Source organism: Vulpes vulpes, unplaced genomic scaffold, assembly GCF_048418805.1.
Source record: "Vulpes vulpes isolate BD-2025 unplaced genomic scaffold, VulVul3 u000000669, whole genome shotgun sequence".
Taxonomy (NCBI): domain Eukaryota; kingdom Metazoa; phylum Chordata; class Mammalia; order Carnivora; family Canidae; genus Vulpes; species Vulpes vulpes.
The window spans coordinates 278,763-294,799 of record NW_027325820.1 but is presented as its reverse complement, the minus strand read 5'-3'; the positions used below and the strand labels follow the sequence as shown (position 1 = coordinate 294,799).

Below are 16,037 nucleotides of genomic sequence, written 5' to 3'. Positions count from 1 at the left end.
ATGGTTTTACAATTCAGTGGAGAAAGATTGGGTATTCTTTAAGAGATGTGAAATAATTCTTTAAATATCTGGGGAAAACTTACACTAAATTTACTCCCATATCAAAATTTATTTGTTAAAATTTAAAATGAAGAATAATAAAACACAAGAAAAAGCAAATGAACAGACCAGAGAGAGGTGAACAATATGAATATTTAATAGGTACTGAATCAAGTGAATAGTTACTGAATCTTTTGATGGGCTGCATGTTAACGGAATAAGCTTAAAACAATAAAATAATTCCTAAAAGGGAGAATAGGATCAATAAAAATCTTGACTCAACAATCAATGAGAAAGCATTAAAATATTAATGTCATTGAGCATGAGAAAAGAGTTTCACATGTAGTGCTGATGAAAATGAAAGTTCATACAATGTTTTTGGACAACTATTTGCAGATACACTTTCCTTTATGTAAGGGTTTATTTAGTTCTGATTAACCCTTACTCCTGGGATATTATGCCTGGCATCCCAACCAAAAGTGAAAGGGGCTTACCAGGGCTCTGGGCTCCAATTTCTGTATCCTTAGCTTCAACAAGTAGTCATAACGTCTTCTGAGCTCTAAGCCTTTTAGCAGTTCCTTCTAGAATGGATTAATTTCTCCAAGAGAAAAACATTCACCAAACTCCCTGTTTCTCTCTTGAACCTCTTCTCCCCTATATCTTAGGTGGGTAATTATTTTCTCTATTCTTAGTTTTCAGTCGCCTTGGCAGATTTATTTAGTTTTTGCTATTTCATCCAGTTTCTGTTTCTTCAATGAATGTTTCTTGACTTACTGGTTCTTATCACTAAAATCCAAAGACCAATAATTTATTATAAAATATATGTGTTCAACCATGTATAATAGCTCTAAACTGGAAATCACCCAAATGTCCATCAGCAGTAGACTGTATATGTTTTGGTATATTCATACAATGAGACTACAACCACATTTAACAACATGAATAAATCTTACAAGTATGTTGAAATGAAGACAACAAAAGGGCACACAGTTTTCTTTACAATTTATTTAAACTTCAAAAACAGTCAAACTAATCTATTGCCTTAGAAGTTAAAATAGCAGTTACTCTTGCAAAGGTATTTTCCAAACCTGATAACAATTCCCATTCCATCAGTAATTGATGAAAGAACACTTTTGTGGAGACATTTTTGAATGAGTATATATGACAAGAAGGGTTCGTATAAATTCTGAGCAGCAAAATGTGTTGAACTGCAACATCATTTGGAATTGCAGCCTAGCATCCAATCACAGTTCTTCTGGTAATAGTGCCTTCATTTTCCTCTTTGGAACAACTTAAGTGTAACCTTCCAGAGCACTGAAATACCATTAGAGTGATTGTTTTAGGAGTAGGCACATAACCTAGTCAGAGACAATGAGGCACAATGGTATTTTGCAGTCTTCTGGATAGGAGGTAGATGATCTTTTCCATTGGGCATAAGTGAACCTGAGAGGATATGAAGATCAAGTTGCTCTATTAATCATGTAAGCAGCACAGAGATCAGAGTCAAGATAAGCAAAAAAGGGAGATTGTTATCCTAGTGATCCCAAAGTTACTCTAAGCTAATCATGGTAATAGTCCTCCTGCAAGTGATTGATTTAGCATTTGGCATATGATCTAATCCTGGCCAATTAAATATAATAATATATCTTTTGCAGTGCTCTGAAAAAGTTGTCTTTCCTCTTAAGAAACAAGAAATGATGTTTCCTTTTATTTTTTAGGATGCTGTGTTATTTATTTATTTATTTATTTATTTATTTTACTTTCATTTTTTAATAGATTTATTTTTTATTTGTGTTCAATTTGCCAACATATAGAATAACACTCAGTGCTCATCCCATCAGTGCCCACCTCAGTGCCCGTCACCAGTCACCCCCACCCCCCACCCACCTCCCCTTCCACCACCCCTAGTTCGTTTCCCAGAGTTAGGAGTCTTTCATGTTCTGTCTCCCTTTCTGATATTTCCCACTTATTTTTCTCCTTTCCCCTTTATTCCCTTTCACTATTTTTTATATTCCCCAAATGAATGAGACCATATAATGTTTGTTATATATAACCCTTGGAATCTCTGTAACCAGTTTGAGGGCAAAACTAGCATAATGAAGATAACAAAGGGGGAATGGGAATACTCTGAGCCCTTTGATCATTTGCTGCTGATAATACCCATTTCTGGAGTCCTATTTCTGACTCCAAATTATGAGATAGAAAAAAAATATATTTATTTATTTTTTTAAAGATTTTGTTTATTTATTCATGAGAGACATGGAGAGAGAGAGAGGCAGAGACACAGGCAGAGGAAGAAGCAGGCTCCATGTAGGGAGCCCCACGTGGGACTCCATCCTGGAGACCCAGGATCACGCTGAAGGTGGCGCTAAACTGCTGAGCCACCCGGACTGCCCTTGTGTCTCCATCATATATAAAAATACATACATAAAAACAGCAAGCTTGATATAAGATTAAGTAAAATTTGAAGATAGAAGTTAAAACTTAGGAAGCTACTAATGTCTAACTCAACTTATTTGTTGAGAGATTGCAATCGAATTTATTTACCTACAAAATTACAATGTATAAAATTCAGATATGCAAATTGTAAATTTATATACATATCACTATCACCATATTTTTAAAATAATTTGAAAACTATTTTTCCAACAGAAGCAAAATAATTCAAAAACTATTTTTTTGTCAGCCCGAAGTTTAATAATCTCCACAAGTTTGAGTCATAAATTTTCTGGCATGACAAATATTGATACAGCCTTTTTTTTACCCAAGCTTAAGTTTAAAATTCCCACCATAAATAGTCCAAATTGAACCAGTCCAATTTACATATATAGGACAGCAAACAGAGATTGACATTTTAGAAAAGAAACTGAGTGTTGAAATACAGGTATTTAATTTTTTCATCATTAGTATTTTAAATTTTTCCTGAAAGCTTTTACTTAAATACAACTAATTCCTTATAATGACATTTCCTCTTTTTGGTGGATGGCAAAAAGCTCTTTGAAGTACGTTTTACTTGATATATATAATCAAATACATATTTTTAGACAGGATAGATATGTTATTCACTTTGCTTCTACTAAAAAGGCTAGGGAATATAAAGATCCAAAAGATTCTATGAACCTGTAACTAAAAATAAACACTTTTTCATGGGAGTAGGTAGTTTTGTAGTGTACATTACTGAATTATTTATCTAATCAAATCTTGGATGGCTTAGTTGATGAATTAGCATAACCAAAGTAATTCTTTAGGGTGGTACTACATTATTCTGTGAAATGTAGTTGCATTTTCAATTTAATATTATTACTTTTGTACTTTTTTGTCAAATATGTGAACTGTGACCCCTGTTCTGAGTTCATTGTAGTAAAATCCTCTCAAGGATAAAAAAATATTAGAAAGTCCTAACAGGACAGTATAAAATATATAGGCCCTTCAGTAATTATGCTATAATTCTGTTGGAAAAAGCAATTGTATTACAGGCTCAATTTTCAGATACTTGCTTTACCTTTCTTAAAAAAGAAAAAAGAAAACTATGCCTTTCAGCCAGGGTTTTTGTGTTCTTGCATATATTCAAAAATGAATAATATTTCCTGACACGGTTTTATTTTTGTTACTATATGTTGGCAAATCGAACTCCAATAAAATATACAAAAAAGAATTTTTTAAAAGTAATTTTTAGTCATCTCAACTTTTAACTTTGGCTTGATAATATGTTTTAACTAGCCGCTATTTATATATATTACTGACCTTTTCTTTCTTTGCATCATTTGGCATAAATGAGTTGGACTTTTGTAGAATTAAATATATGCTGTTTTAATTCTCAAAGCCCACATTACACACAAAGGCATGGAGGATAAAATGTAAAGATAGTCAAGGAAGCCAATAGGCATATAGGCCACTTCTCATGATATGACTCCAATCACAGCCACCTATTTAGTATGGTTTTATAACACTGATCCTGCATACATTTTGTATATCTTCCATGAACTCAGCATCAGTGTTGTCCATGGGATATCCAAGAAAACCATTGAGAATAATTTTAAAACTAAGATTTGTCAGATACAATTGAGCTTTGGAGGATCACAAACCATTGTAACAGGTAAGATTTTTTTCACCTCCTATACAAGGGATCAATTTTCTCTCTGTTTGGAAGCAATACCATTCTAGTTGAGAATGCTGGTCTAGGGATTGCAGGGTAAAACAAGAATATTGGATTGGATATCAACTGTAATAGGAAGCCTTTGGAGAGTTTTAAGTTTTAAATATAATTTCATTTACATGTTTAAAAGATCACTGCCAATTAATTGGAGAATTGAAGGAAAGGCAAGGAGACCTTAGTTCCCTACTCCCAATTTAATCAGGGGTAAGGACTTACCTTCTATTAATATATTAAAACACAAATATATTTGTATTAATAGAATTATATACTATATATAATATGTATTATATATATCCAAGAAAAAATAAATATAAACCTAAATAAACCTAAAATATTAATACATAATGTTAATAATTATAGGATTAATTACATAAGTCTATAATATCTACATAATCATGTTATTTGTTATATATTAATATAATTATATACTTATTAAAATATAATACTTATTCTATATATTATATCCTATATATAATATATAATACATGCATTACTGTATTAATAATTATATAGTTATAGAATAATTATATTAATAAAATAATGTATTACATAATGCATATATTATATTATATATGTTATTATATTATATATGTTAACTAATTATATGTTAATATATTATAGAATTTATATAACGTAATAAATGTTTATGTTTTATATAATAAATTATATATTTATACATTATAAATGTATTAGTATATTATCTAAATATATAATATACATATATGAATAAAATATAAAATAAAATATTTTAAATATTTTTTAAATTATTAAATAATAAGAAATTTAATGTGTTTTTAAAATCAATTTGAGAGGCTTCTGAGATAAACTGTGAACTGCCTATTTCATTCATTAAAGGAGCAACAGCAGATATTGAAGAACAGCCCTCTTAAAATGCGGGTATGACTTCTCTGATTTCCCTATAATCCTCATATCTCCGTCACCAAGGGATAGAACTGTGCCACTGGTTGTCCGAAGGAGTGCCTAATTAACCCCTGACTTAAAGAGATTAAAATGTGGATAGAGAAATACTCTTTCATTAAAATCACTTTAAAATGATAGCTAAAATATGACAGATCACCTATTTAATATATTGCTGAGCTTTAAAGAGTGTCAGGAAAATCCCCAGGGACCAACAATGAACAGAGAAGAGAAAGCAGAAACAGTAAACACATGACCCGATGCTTTGGCAGGTTGGAGGGAAAAGGGCATTGCCTCCATAATTAAAAATTGTTATATATTAATAAGTATATAATTATATTAATATATAACAAATAACATGATTATGTTTTTTAAATATTTAATATTTTAAATATTATTCCCGTAAATTATAATCCATTGAAAATTATGTTCAGCATGTTGTACAATATGTTAACTTCACAAAGATAAGAAATTGTGGGCAAAATGTTTGAAAGGGTTCAAAATCTACAAACTTCCAATTATAAAATAAGTCATGGGGATGTAGTATGCACAATGTATTGCATTGCATATCTAAAAGTTGCTAAGAGAGTAGATCTTAAAAGTTCTCATCACAAGGAAAAAATTGTAACTATGTGTGATCATTTCACAATATATACAAATATCAAATTACTAATTTGTATACCTGAAATTAATATAATGTGTCAGTGATGTACTTCAATAAGCATTTTTTTTTAAAAAAGACAATTCATTTTCATTCTTCTACCAAGTCTATGTATAATAGTTGTCAAATAGGACCCTCATTCCCCTGGCCTCATATCTCCCAATGACTTCTTTAATTGGTGTTTGTTAGGAGTTGGACATGTAAGAAACCTTTTTTTTTTTAAGATTTATTTTTATTTATTTATGATAGACACACAGAGAGAGAGAGAGAGAGAGAGAGAGAGAGAGAGAGGCAGAGACACAGGCAGAGGGAGAAGCAGGCTCCATGCCGGGAGCCCAATGCGGGACTCGATCCCGGGACTCCAGGATCGTGCCCTGGGCCAAAGGCAGGCGCTAAATCGCTGAGCCACCCAGGGATCCCCTGTAAGAAACCTTTTGAGTTGTCTCTTGGATTTATCTTTTTTAGGCAGAAGATGTACTCCAATTTATACTCAAACACATAATAAGCTTTGCAGGCCATGGGCACCTGTCTATCAGAGAGGCCGCAGTTATCCAGTTCTGCCTGTGACTAGGTAAAGTATGAGGAATGTGGCCTCATGAGTATGTGGCCTCATGGCTAAACATCCAGCTTTTATCAATTATAAAGGAGATACTTTAACCTCCATTTGTGTAATTATTGTGCTTGTCCTCAAATGGTTACAAATTTACAAAAAGAAAAAGGATTTTATTTATCAGTATTCTGAAATATCAACCAAAACATTATGTTGAGCTGTAGCACAATTTTAATATGAGAGTGAAGGAATAACCTTTATGGGCATACCAGGACATTGCATCACTTCTCTAATATAATTACAGGAAATGGGTTATTAGGAAATGCATTGTCATCTCTAAGACAGGAAGACTATTGGGATTCCAAAGTGGTACTTTGCAATTGTTTCCAATAATGACCTAGGGGAAAGGGTTGGGAGACTCTGATCATATCTCTTTAACATTAATACATTAAAAAAAAAAAAAAACAAGACTGACTGTGTGATCCCATCACTAATAATAAATCACTAATACCATACCACCTCCATTTTAAACTTCTACTCAGAAAGGACAAGATCACTTGGGCCTGTGAAATAGGGAATGAGATGTGACCTAGGCAATGAACTTTGAATAATTCTATATAAGTATAGGTCTCTGTCCATTACTCAGACACAGTACTAGTTCAAGAACTGTCTAAATCCTGCCTGCTTTTGAACAGCCAATTATCCTATACTATCTATTAAATCCTATACTAGCTATTTTAAATCCATGACAAAATGTTTGGGTACCTGCTGCCCATTACCATGATAGCATCCTTTAGTTCTCACTTGTTTTCAACAGAAGAACTAGCAAGGAGGTAAAGCTGAGAATAAAAATTTACTTAAGATTTTGTGGTCAGTTTCTCATTCTCCAGGAGGTCATTACATCAGCATCCTACACACAACCTGAGGCAGTAAGAGCCCAAATGCTTCATTTATTGTTTCTCGAGATGTTATTTGACTCAAGGGTATCAGAAAATATGTAATCTTGTGTTGTCATGGACCCCACCTCTATTTCTCTAAGAAAAACAGATATCTTCTCTAAGAAAAAAATTATACAGGTTATGCTTCAAAATGTATCCAGAAAACTGTGTGGAGGTTCCTCAAAGAGTTAAAAATAGATCTGCCCTACGACCCAGCAATTGCACTGCTGGGGATTTACCCCAAAGATACAGATGCAATGAAACGCCGGGACACCTGCACCCCGATGTTTCTAGCAGCAATGTCCACACTAGCCAAACTGTGGAAGGAGCCTCGGTGTCCATCGAAAGATGAACGGATAAAGGAGATGTGGTTTATGTATACAATGGAATATTACTCAGCCATTAGAAACGACAAATACCCACCATTTGCTTCGACGTGGATGGAACTGGAGGATATTATGCTGAGTGAACTAAGTCAATCGGAGAAGGACAAACCTTATATGGTCTCATTCATTTGGGGAATATAAAAAATAGTGAAAAGGAATAAAGGGGAAAGGAGAGAAAATGAGTGGGAAATATCAGAGAGGATGACAGAACATGAGAGACTCCTAACTCTGGGAAACGAACAAGGGGTGGTAGTGGAAAGGGAGCTGGGCGGGGGGTTGGGGTGAGTGGGTGATGGGCACTGAGGGGGGCACCTGACGGGATGAGCACTCGGTGTTTATGCTATTGTTGGCATATCGAACTCCAATAAAAAATATATACCAAAAAAAAAAAAAAAGAGGATCAGCAATTTAACTCTACATTCCTGAGACCCACATACAACAGGGTATACAGTAGACTACATTAGAGGAAAGGAAACCATTTTAATTAACCTAATATTTATAATGAGTAGTAAATATGCCTTTTAAAATGTTTTTCTCTGGAAGGAGACATTAATATTTATTAGATTTCAGTTAAGCATCCCTGACCATTGCTACACAGAGAAATACTATCCCATCTTACAAACATATTTGTTATTCACACCTCCTTCAAAGGAATGTAACACACAACCAAAATGATTTAGTGCCTTGCTTGCAAAACATGCAGAAACATGAGAGATCAATACAGAATTGTCTTCGTATAAAGTAAAAAAGGACAAACCTCTAAATATGCCATCTTCACACCCACTAGATAATGGCAACCTATCTCCAACTGAATTCCCACCAACAGGGTATAGGATCTCCCACTTATCTTGTTAACAACACATATTTTCAAACTTCATACAAATTGCTGATCTGATGCATATGAAATTCTTTATCATTTTAGCTTCCATTTCATTGTTTACTGGTGAGAAACAAAGTCAAGAAATAATTCCTAAGCACCTACTATATGCCAGATACTATTTTAATTGTTTGAGATACATAAATGAAAAAAAGGAAGGAAAACCACACATTATAGAGCTTATATTCTGACAAGGGCAAAAAAACCCTTATTAATTAAGGAGATTATAGAGAATTTTGGGAGAGAACATATGTTATGGAAAAGAAAAAATATGGGAAGCAGATTAAAATAAAGCATGTTGATTGACCATAGGATCTCCTATTTTGTGATATGTTTGTTAATATTTTTCCCAAGTTCTCTAAGAACTGTTTGTTTTATTCTCATTTTATATATATTTTATTGATTCATTTTAACTATCAAAGTTTGCCCTAAACTTATTTTATTCCATTTTGTATACAATGATTTTTGAAATTAGAAAAATTCATATCTTTATAAAATCACATTTATCAAATTTTTCAATATCTCTGGATTTCTGCTTTTAAGTAAACTTTTTCCCCATTTCTACAGGGGAGAATATATTTTCTTACAAATGATATTTTCTAAATTTAAGTATTAATTATTTTCCATTTGAAATTTGAGGGTAATATGTAATAACCAGATTAAAATTTACTTATTGGCAAACAGAAAACACATTAACCCTGAAACATTTGTTGATTCAAATGTTTTTTCCTCATTCACCTGATATGTCATCTCTGTTATGATTCAAGTTTCTATGTGAAAATTTATTTCTATGTCTCTACTCTGTTTCCTTGACATAGAAGACCTACCTTGTTCTTCTTTGAAGTCCAAACAGACAAGCCTTCAGAGTTGCAAGAGTGTTCCTGTTAAAATATGAGGGAAATCATGTCGTGCCTATGCTCAAAATACTCAAATGGCTCCCCATCACACTCAGCATAAAAACCAAATTCCATTCTAAGACTTGCAAGGCTATCTAAGCTACCTCTCAGCTTCTGCCAGATCCCCATCACCTCTCTGAACTCACTTCCTGATAGCCTATACCTTGCTCACTTGGCTCTAGCCATGCTGGTATCCTCAGTGTTCCTTGAGCATGTCAGGCTTACTCCTGCCTTGCTGTCCCTCTACCTGGCTGGCATGCTCCTTCCCTGGAGAGCCACAGGGCCCATCTTCTCTCTGCCTTCAGGTCTTTACTACTCAAAAGCCATGGTCTCAGTGAGGCCCTCCCTGGACTCTATCTATCCAATTTCAGCCTCCCACCTAGAATTCCAATCCCACATCCTTTGCTTTATTTTTCCTTTCTTAACACTTATCCCTTTGAGAATACTTTACATTTCACCTACTGTGTCTTGGCTACTGTCTGTCTCCCACACTAAAATTAAAGCTCCACCATTGTTTTATCTGTTTCTTTGGTTCATTACCATATCACCAGTACCCGTGCCTGAAGATTGCCTGGCAGAGAGCCCACCTAAAGTAAGTATTTGCGGGATAAAGATAAAGCAAATGAGTTAAAAAGCAAATGGGGTCAGCTTAAGCCAAAAGTAGAGCTAGGCACTTTCCCCTGGGTCTAGCCCCAAAACTACAAATGCAAATGCCTTCAGGGGACGACTGGGAATTGTATTAGAGTGAATCAGGCCAGCTGGGGACATGGCTAGTTTGAGAGAGCATTCAGTCTAAAATGGGCTGAGCTCTTCCTCAGACCCAGCTGCTTGTATCCTTGTTGGAATGTGGGCCCTAATCCTCGGTTTGGTTTGGTTTGGTTTGGTTTGGTTTGGTTTGGTTTGAGGTGGGCCAGAAATATGGATTTTTGTAATGTGAAATCTACCAAGTGTCTAAGTAGCTGATTTTAAAATAGAAAACAATAAAAACACCGGGATCAAACAAAACACGGCAGCTGGCTGAAATCGGCCCATGGATGGCCTGCAGGTGTTTTGCTAGACTAAATTTTCTGGTATATGAAAGAAAGAAAATGAATCCCTGCAAGGTGGGTTTGCCTTGTGTAATACTTCAGGCAAACAGTTTCAGGCCATGTTGTGCGAAGAGAATGAACTGGAATTACCACCTTTTTTGGGACTTCTGAAAGCTCCCTGCCAACAGCTACCCTCCTCACCCCACTGTGTATGGAGTTAGGGAAGCCTGGGCAGTGGGGTCACCTTAACTCTTCCTTTGAGGGCGGGGGTATATTTTAGTGAAGTGTGAAGTGGGGAGACCAGAGAGGGTCTTGAAGGGACCTTCCACAGCAGGACTGGGGAAGGGCAAGGAGGAGAAAAAGAGGACTTAGGCCCATGTGTTGGGGCACCGTATCTTTGAGGGACTTTATTGGGGTTATTGCACCCTCTCCCCACCAATGACTGTCCCTCTAGGTGGCATCATACAGTTGAAGGAGTTAGCCGACTGCCCCATGCCATCCATCTCACCTGGAAACAGAGTTGCACAAACTTCCATCACAGCTTCTCTGTGTGCTGGACTGGCCAGGATGTACCTGTGAAGGGTTGGTAGCTGCCAGATTTGTTGGGGGGATAGCCTGAACGGGGCTTCTGGAGGCAGCAGACCTCCATCCAGTGAAGCACTGGGTGGAGCCACCTGTGGTTTCAGAAGCACGGACTGCCTAGTACTCCCCATGTCCTGGAGAGAAACGTTAGCCTCAATCCTCTGATGCCCCTCCTCTATAGTGAGGCAAAGCACAGTCCAGTAGGAGAAAGAACAGCGAGGGGACTCCTGTACCTGTGTTCAGCAAGGTTCCATTTTTTTGGATAAAATATTTTCCAAATGCAAGATGGCACATCTCTTAAGTCCTGAGCAGCCCCATGACCCAGTCTCCATAAGAACTATTTATCCAGTGTAAGGTAAATGAACCAAGACCTTCAGGTCCAAGATTTACTGTACCTGGGTCCTCTGGGAAGAGTGAGGAGGCTACTCACAGCCCCCTGCTCACGGGGGGTCAGGTCAGAGTGTTTAGGCTGAGCTTGGGGCTCTACTCAGCAGGTGCGGCATGAGCTCCCTGAAGTAAGAAAAGCCTTTTAGGTATACGGTTGGCCCTGCTTAACTCTTGAGTCATCCCTGTCATAATGCCATTCTAGGGAACCTTCACTCCATTTGGTTCTCTGACAGCTGTCACATCCTTTCTGCACAGAGCCAGGGAGGAAAATATGGATACTGCCAGAAGTCCAACTTTTTCCTGGGCCTTCCCATTTCTCATGGGTCCCACTCCCCACACCTCCTTTTCTGTGTTCTCACTTCCTCTGTCAGTCTTTCTCCTTGGAATTCTTTCTTCCTCAGTGTTCCTCCCTTTCTGTCTCCTTACTCACGCATAGACCCTCCCTTTGAGTATCCTTTGCCCTCTCTCTTTGTGTCCCTCTCCACTCAAGGTATTCTGTCTGCTTTCCTCTAAGCCCTCTAAGCCCAAGATCTCATTCTCCCTCTGTTATTCTCCACCGCTTCTCAGTTGGGTGCCTCTCTCTTAGGTCATCCCTCCCTCAGAAGAGCCTCTCCATTTTGGGCCCTGCCCCACCTCTTCCTTAAGGAGTCACCTTCCCTACTCCCTCTCCCCATGGCCCATCTCTAGTTCCTTCTCCTCCCCCCTCTCTAGACAGACCGGCTAAGTCCTATTCCATTTTTAGATGACTGATTATGATACTAGCTGAACTTTATTCACAGCCTGCATTTACAGCTGTCCCTTCCTTTCATGCCCCATCCACCAAACACACCCAATCTTTTCAACATGACAAAGTCCTTACACGCAGCATGTCATATCCACATAAATTTGTATTTTTTGGAACAAAACAACAGTTATGCTGGCAAAGATGTTGAATTAACAGGGACCCTTAAGCTTTCAATACACTGAAAAGCAACATTATTTTGCATGTCCACAAAGTATACATTTGTTTTCACAAATGTGGCAAGGTTTACCCTGACAGTTAGGACTTTTTCACCAAATCATAGACATAGATATGGAAATCATCATCAAACTTGATGAAATACACAGAGGGTTTGGCTTCCACTTGGTGAATGACCATGCCAATCCGTTTGGAGCCATCTTCTTTGGTATATTCCACATGTTTACCTATGAGGCCATCTACAACTCCTCCTGGCTCCCTCTCTGCTGGAGGAGACTCACTGGACTCTGGCATGATACGGAGGTCTCCTTCTTTGTAATCATCTAGAAGCTGGTACATGTACAAGACAGGATCTTTCTCATAGGTAATATAAAACCAGGCTTTCATGATAGGTGCTTGGGCTAAGACCATTCCCCTCCATTCATCCTTAGAACCGTGCTCACCCTCAAACATATGTTCCACAGCTTTACCAATTATGGTGTTTGCAAGGTTTGCATCACTGACTTGAGATGATGCCACCCTGTCGGAAAGAATTTTAAGAGACAAAACTCTTTCATCTCTGTGAAGTTCCAGTCCATAGACACAGTCAATTCCATCATATTTCACCAGATAAAGAGAGGGATTTATAGGCACCTGATCCAGAACGGTTCCTTTCCACTGGGTGATGGGCTCGTCACCTTCCTTCCATCCATGTGAAATTCTGCAGCCCACGATGTTCCTGCGGGACTGGGAGGAAGGTCTGCCTCTCTGTTTCTTTTGGGAGGCTTTTTTCTTCGTCATGTTTGCCGACCCAGTGGCCCGGCCCACAGCTGCCCTGGTTTGCTGCCCTTCGGCCTCTGGTGCGTTGGGGGTCTTCATGCCTGCAGGGGCAGGAGAGAAGACAAGAGAGAAACATTCAATATGATATAAAGTGAAGTTCTCCCAACTGCGACGTGTCTGTGTACCCTGCGCCAGAACCTAAATTTTCCCCATGGACCTGGCAGCAGTGCTGGAAATCCTGGCTGCGTGCCTGCCAAGTGCTCTCCCTCCTAGGTTCCTTTAGGCTGTGGGGAAGGGCGGCAGCGGCAGTGGTGCTGGCTGGGGTTAGGAACTCTGCAGGAGGCAGCAGGCTACCTCCTTGTTCAGAGCCCACTGCCTCCATCACCCGCCACTGGCGCCCACTCTCAATCCCCTGCAAAGCGCCTATCCCTTCACCGCCTTTGACCCGCACGCACTCACTGTCGTCCTGTCCTGGACGCCCCAGCCTGCTGCCCATATGCCCCTTGTCTACCCACGATCGCTTTCCTGGCATCTAGCGCCCTCGCTTCCCCAGGCTCACCTTCAATTTCTTGCCTGGCTCCTAATGCCACCCTCCTTTCCTATTTCCCATCGCACTCCCCCACCCCAGCCTCAGCCGGCGCTTGCCCCCACCCCTTATCTCCCGCAGGAGCCCATCCCATCCCCCTTCTCCATCCTGGAGCCCACCAATGGCCTTGCCCTGCCTGGTGTCCACCGCCCCGGATCCCGGGCCTCACGTGCCCGAATCGGACACCTAGCTGCTGCCTCCGCGGTGAGCCTGTGTCGAAGGAGGATCAGCGGGAGACGAGCCGGGTGTTTGCACAGGCTGGGAGGGAAGGATCCGTAGGCGGGGAGCGCGTCTAGGAGAGTGGCGGGGTAGGCGAGGAGGATGGCGGCGGTATCCCCAGCTCTGAGCTTCGCGGGCCCCCCGCCTCCCTGTCGGCGGCGGCCCCTCTGCCACATCGGGCTCCCACCAGCCGCCGCCGTCGCCGCAGACTCCTCCCTCTTTCCGTATAGGAGTAGACTTTCAGTTTCCTGTAGTTAAAGAGGCCTCCCCTTCCTGCTAAATACTAAGCTGCCAGCCTCTCAGTCCTGAATCAACTCTGGGTCTGCTCGTTCTGTTTCCAAATTAGGATCCTTGGTTACTGTAGGTTTTCCTTTCCTCTTCCTTTGTACCCCCAGCATCTCAGACTCTCTAGCTCCACCTCTAATCTCCCCTGCTGGAGTGACTTTTCTTTTTTCAAGTATTTTGCACACTTTTTTTATACACACAAATTGACCAAGAAATGCCTCACCCCAAACACATATGAATATAGAAATCCTTTACATTTGTACAATATATATATTTATTCTCTATATATACACACGTCTTTATGTATTTACAGATAATCATATGCCCAGACACATAACCCCAAATACACACCTCTCCAATCACTCAACACACAGACATAATATTTTGTATACACATACACAGAAATACATATACTAAGAGTTTTTCCAAAATAGGTTAAGTATCTTAGTTATGGTGATCTTTTTAAAAAAATATTTTTTTTATTGGAGTTCAATTTGCCAACATATAGCATAACACTTAGTGCTCATCCTGCCAAGTGCTCCCCTCAGATCTTGCTTTGGAGAAATAGTGTCTTAAACTGAGGGAGTACTCTTGAATGCGATTGCAATTAGTAACAATGTTAGCTAGTTTTGCATAGTGTGGCATCAATTTTGCGTCTTTTTTGTATCCTTTGTTGTGTATAGATTTTTCAACAATATTTTATAATTCTGTAAAATATCAATATTATGGTGCTATATCTGTTAGGATGTTATCAGTTACTTTCAAGTGGAATGCAATTTGGGGGGCTTTGGTGGCTCAGTTGGTTTAGTATCTGCCTTCAGCTCAGGTCATGATCTGGGGATCCTGGGATCAAGCCCAGGGTTGGGCTCCCTGCTCAGCTGGGAGTTTGCTTCTCTCCTTTGCCCCTCCCCACTTGTGTTCTCTCTGTCTTCCAAATAAATAAAAACTTTTAAAAATGAGGAAAGTGATCTCAGTCTGATTCAAAATAAATGTTATTTACTGGTTCATTATTTGAAAAATCTGATAGGTATCAGATTAGGGTTAATGATGTGGTCAGTTTTGTGAGCTGAATTGTGTCCCCTTCAAATTCATGTTTTTGTCCTTGCCCCTAGTACTTCAGAATGTGAATGTATTTAGAGGTAGGGCCTTTAAAGCAATAATTAAAGTTAATAATGGCATCACATGGGTTGGCTTTAATCCAATATAATTGGTGTCTTTATGAAAAGAGGATATTAGAACACAGACACTCATGGAAGAAAGACCATGCAGAGACAGAGGCAGAAAATCACCATTTACAAGCCAAGGATAGAAGCTTTAAATCTTGGACTTGGATACCTTGGTCCTGGTTTTATAACTTCTAGAACTGAGAGAAAATAATTTGCACTATTTAAGCCACTGCATCTTTGTTACTTTTTTATGGCAGTCCTAATAAATGAATATACTCAGTAATGACATCCAAGCTAGTTTTGTTGTGTCTTCTCTTTTCTTTCTGATTTTTGTGTCACCCTGAAGCTTATGTTACAATATGGCTGTCAACAACTTTGGCAGTTATATACTCCCTTATTATTATGCAGTGACAGAGGGAACCTATACAACAACTTCTAATCAAAATTTTGCTTTATTTTGATTGGGACCAAGATAGATCCTTTGCCTGTTCTTGTAATATGGACAAAAAATAATGTCATGCTCGCTCAATCTTAAATTAAGTGTATATTCTTATTTGAAAAACAGTCACATTAACAAAGTGGATCCATTTGAATAATTGGCTTATACTAATCAAGTGGTACCCCTAAAGTTGGAGGTGTGGTTAAT

At 38.4% G+C, this 16,037-nt stretch overlaps 1 protein-coding gene across 7 annotated transcripts; it reads right to left on the bottom strand.

Annotated features, from left to right (window-relative positions):
- Window positions 1-172: 172 nt before the first annotated feature.
- Window positions 173-14,169, bottom strand: LOC112911721 (spindlin-2). 7 transcript variants are annotated; one of them, XM_072746373.1, is made up of 5 exons: window positions 13,908-14,125; window positions 13,010-13,236; window positions 10,958-11,022; window positions 9,353-9,406; window positions 173-1,482 (listed from the first exon to the last, which is right to left on the bottom strand). In XM_072746373.1, the coding sequence occupies exons 2-5, from the start codon at window positions 13,232-13,234 to the stop codon at window positions 1,398-1,400; spliced, it is 429 nt and encodes a 142-aa protein (XP_072602474.1). In that variant the 5' UTR covers window positions 13,235-13,236; window positions 13,908-14,125; the 3' UTR covers window positions 173-1,397. The 7 variants fall into 7 exon arrangements, with proteins under 7 accessions (XP_072602474.1, XP_072602473.1, XP_025844179.1 ...); XM_072746372.1 differs by having other exon boundaries at window positions 13,853-14,113; XM_025988394.2 differs by having other exon boundaries at window positions 13,841-13,980.
- Between the last annotated feature and the right edge of the window lie 1,868 nt (window positions 14,170-16,037).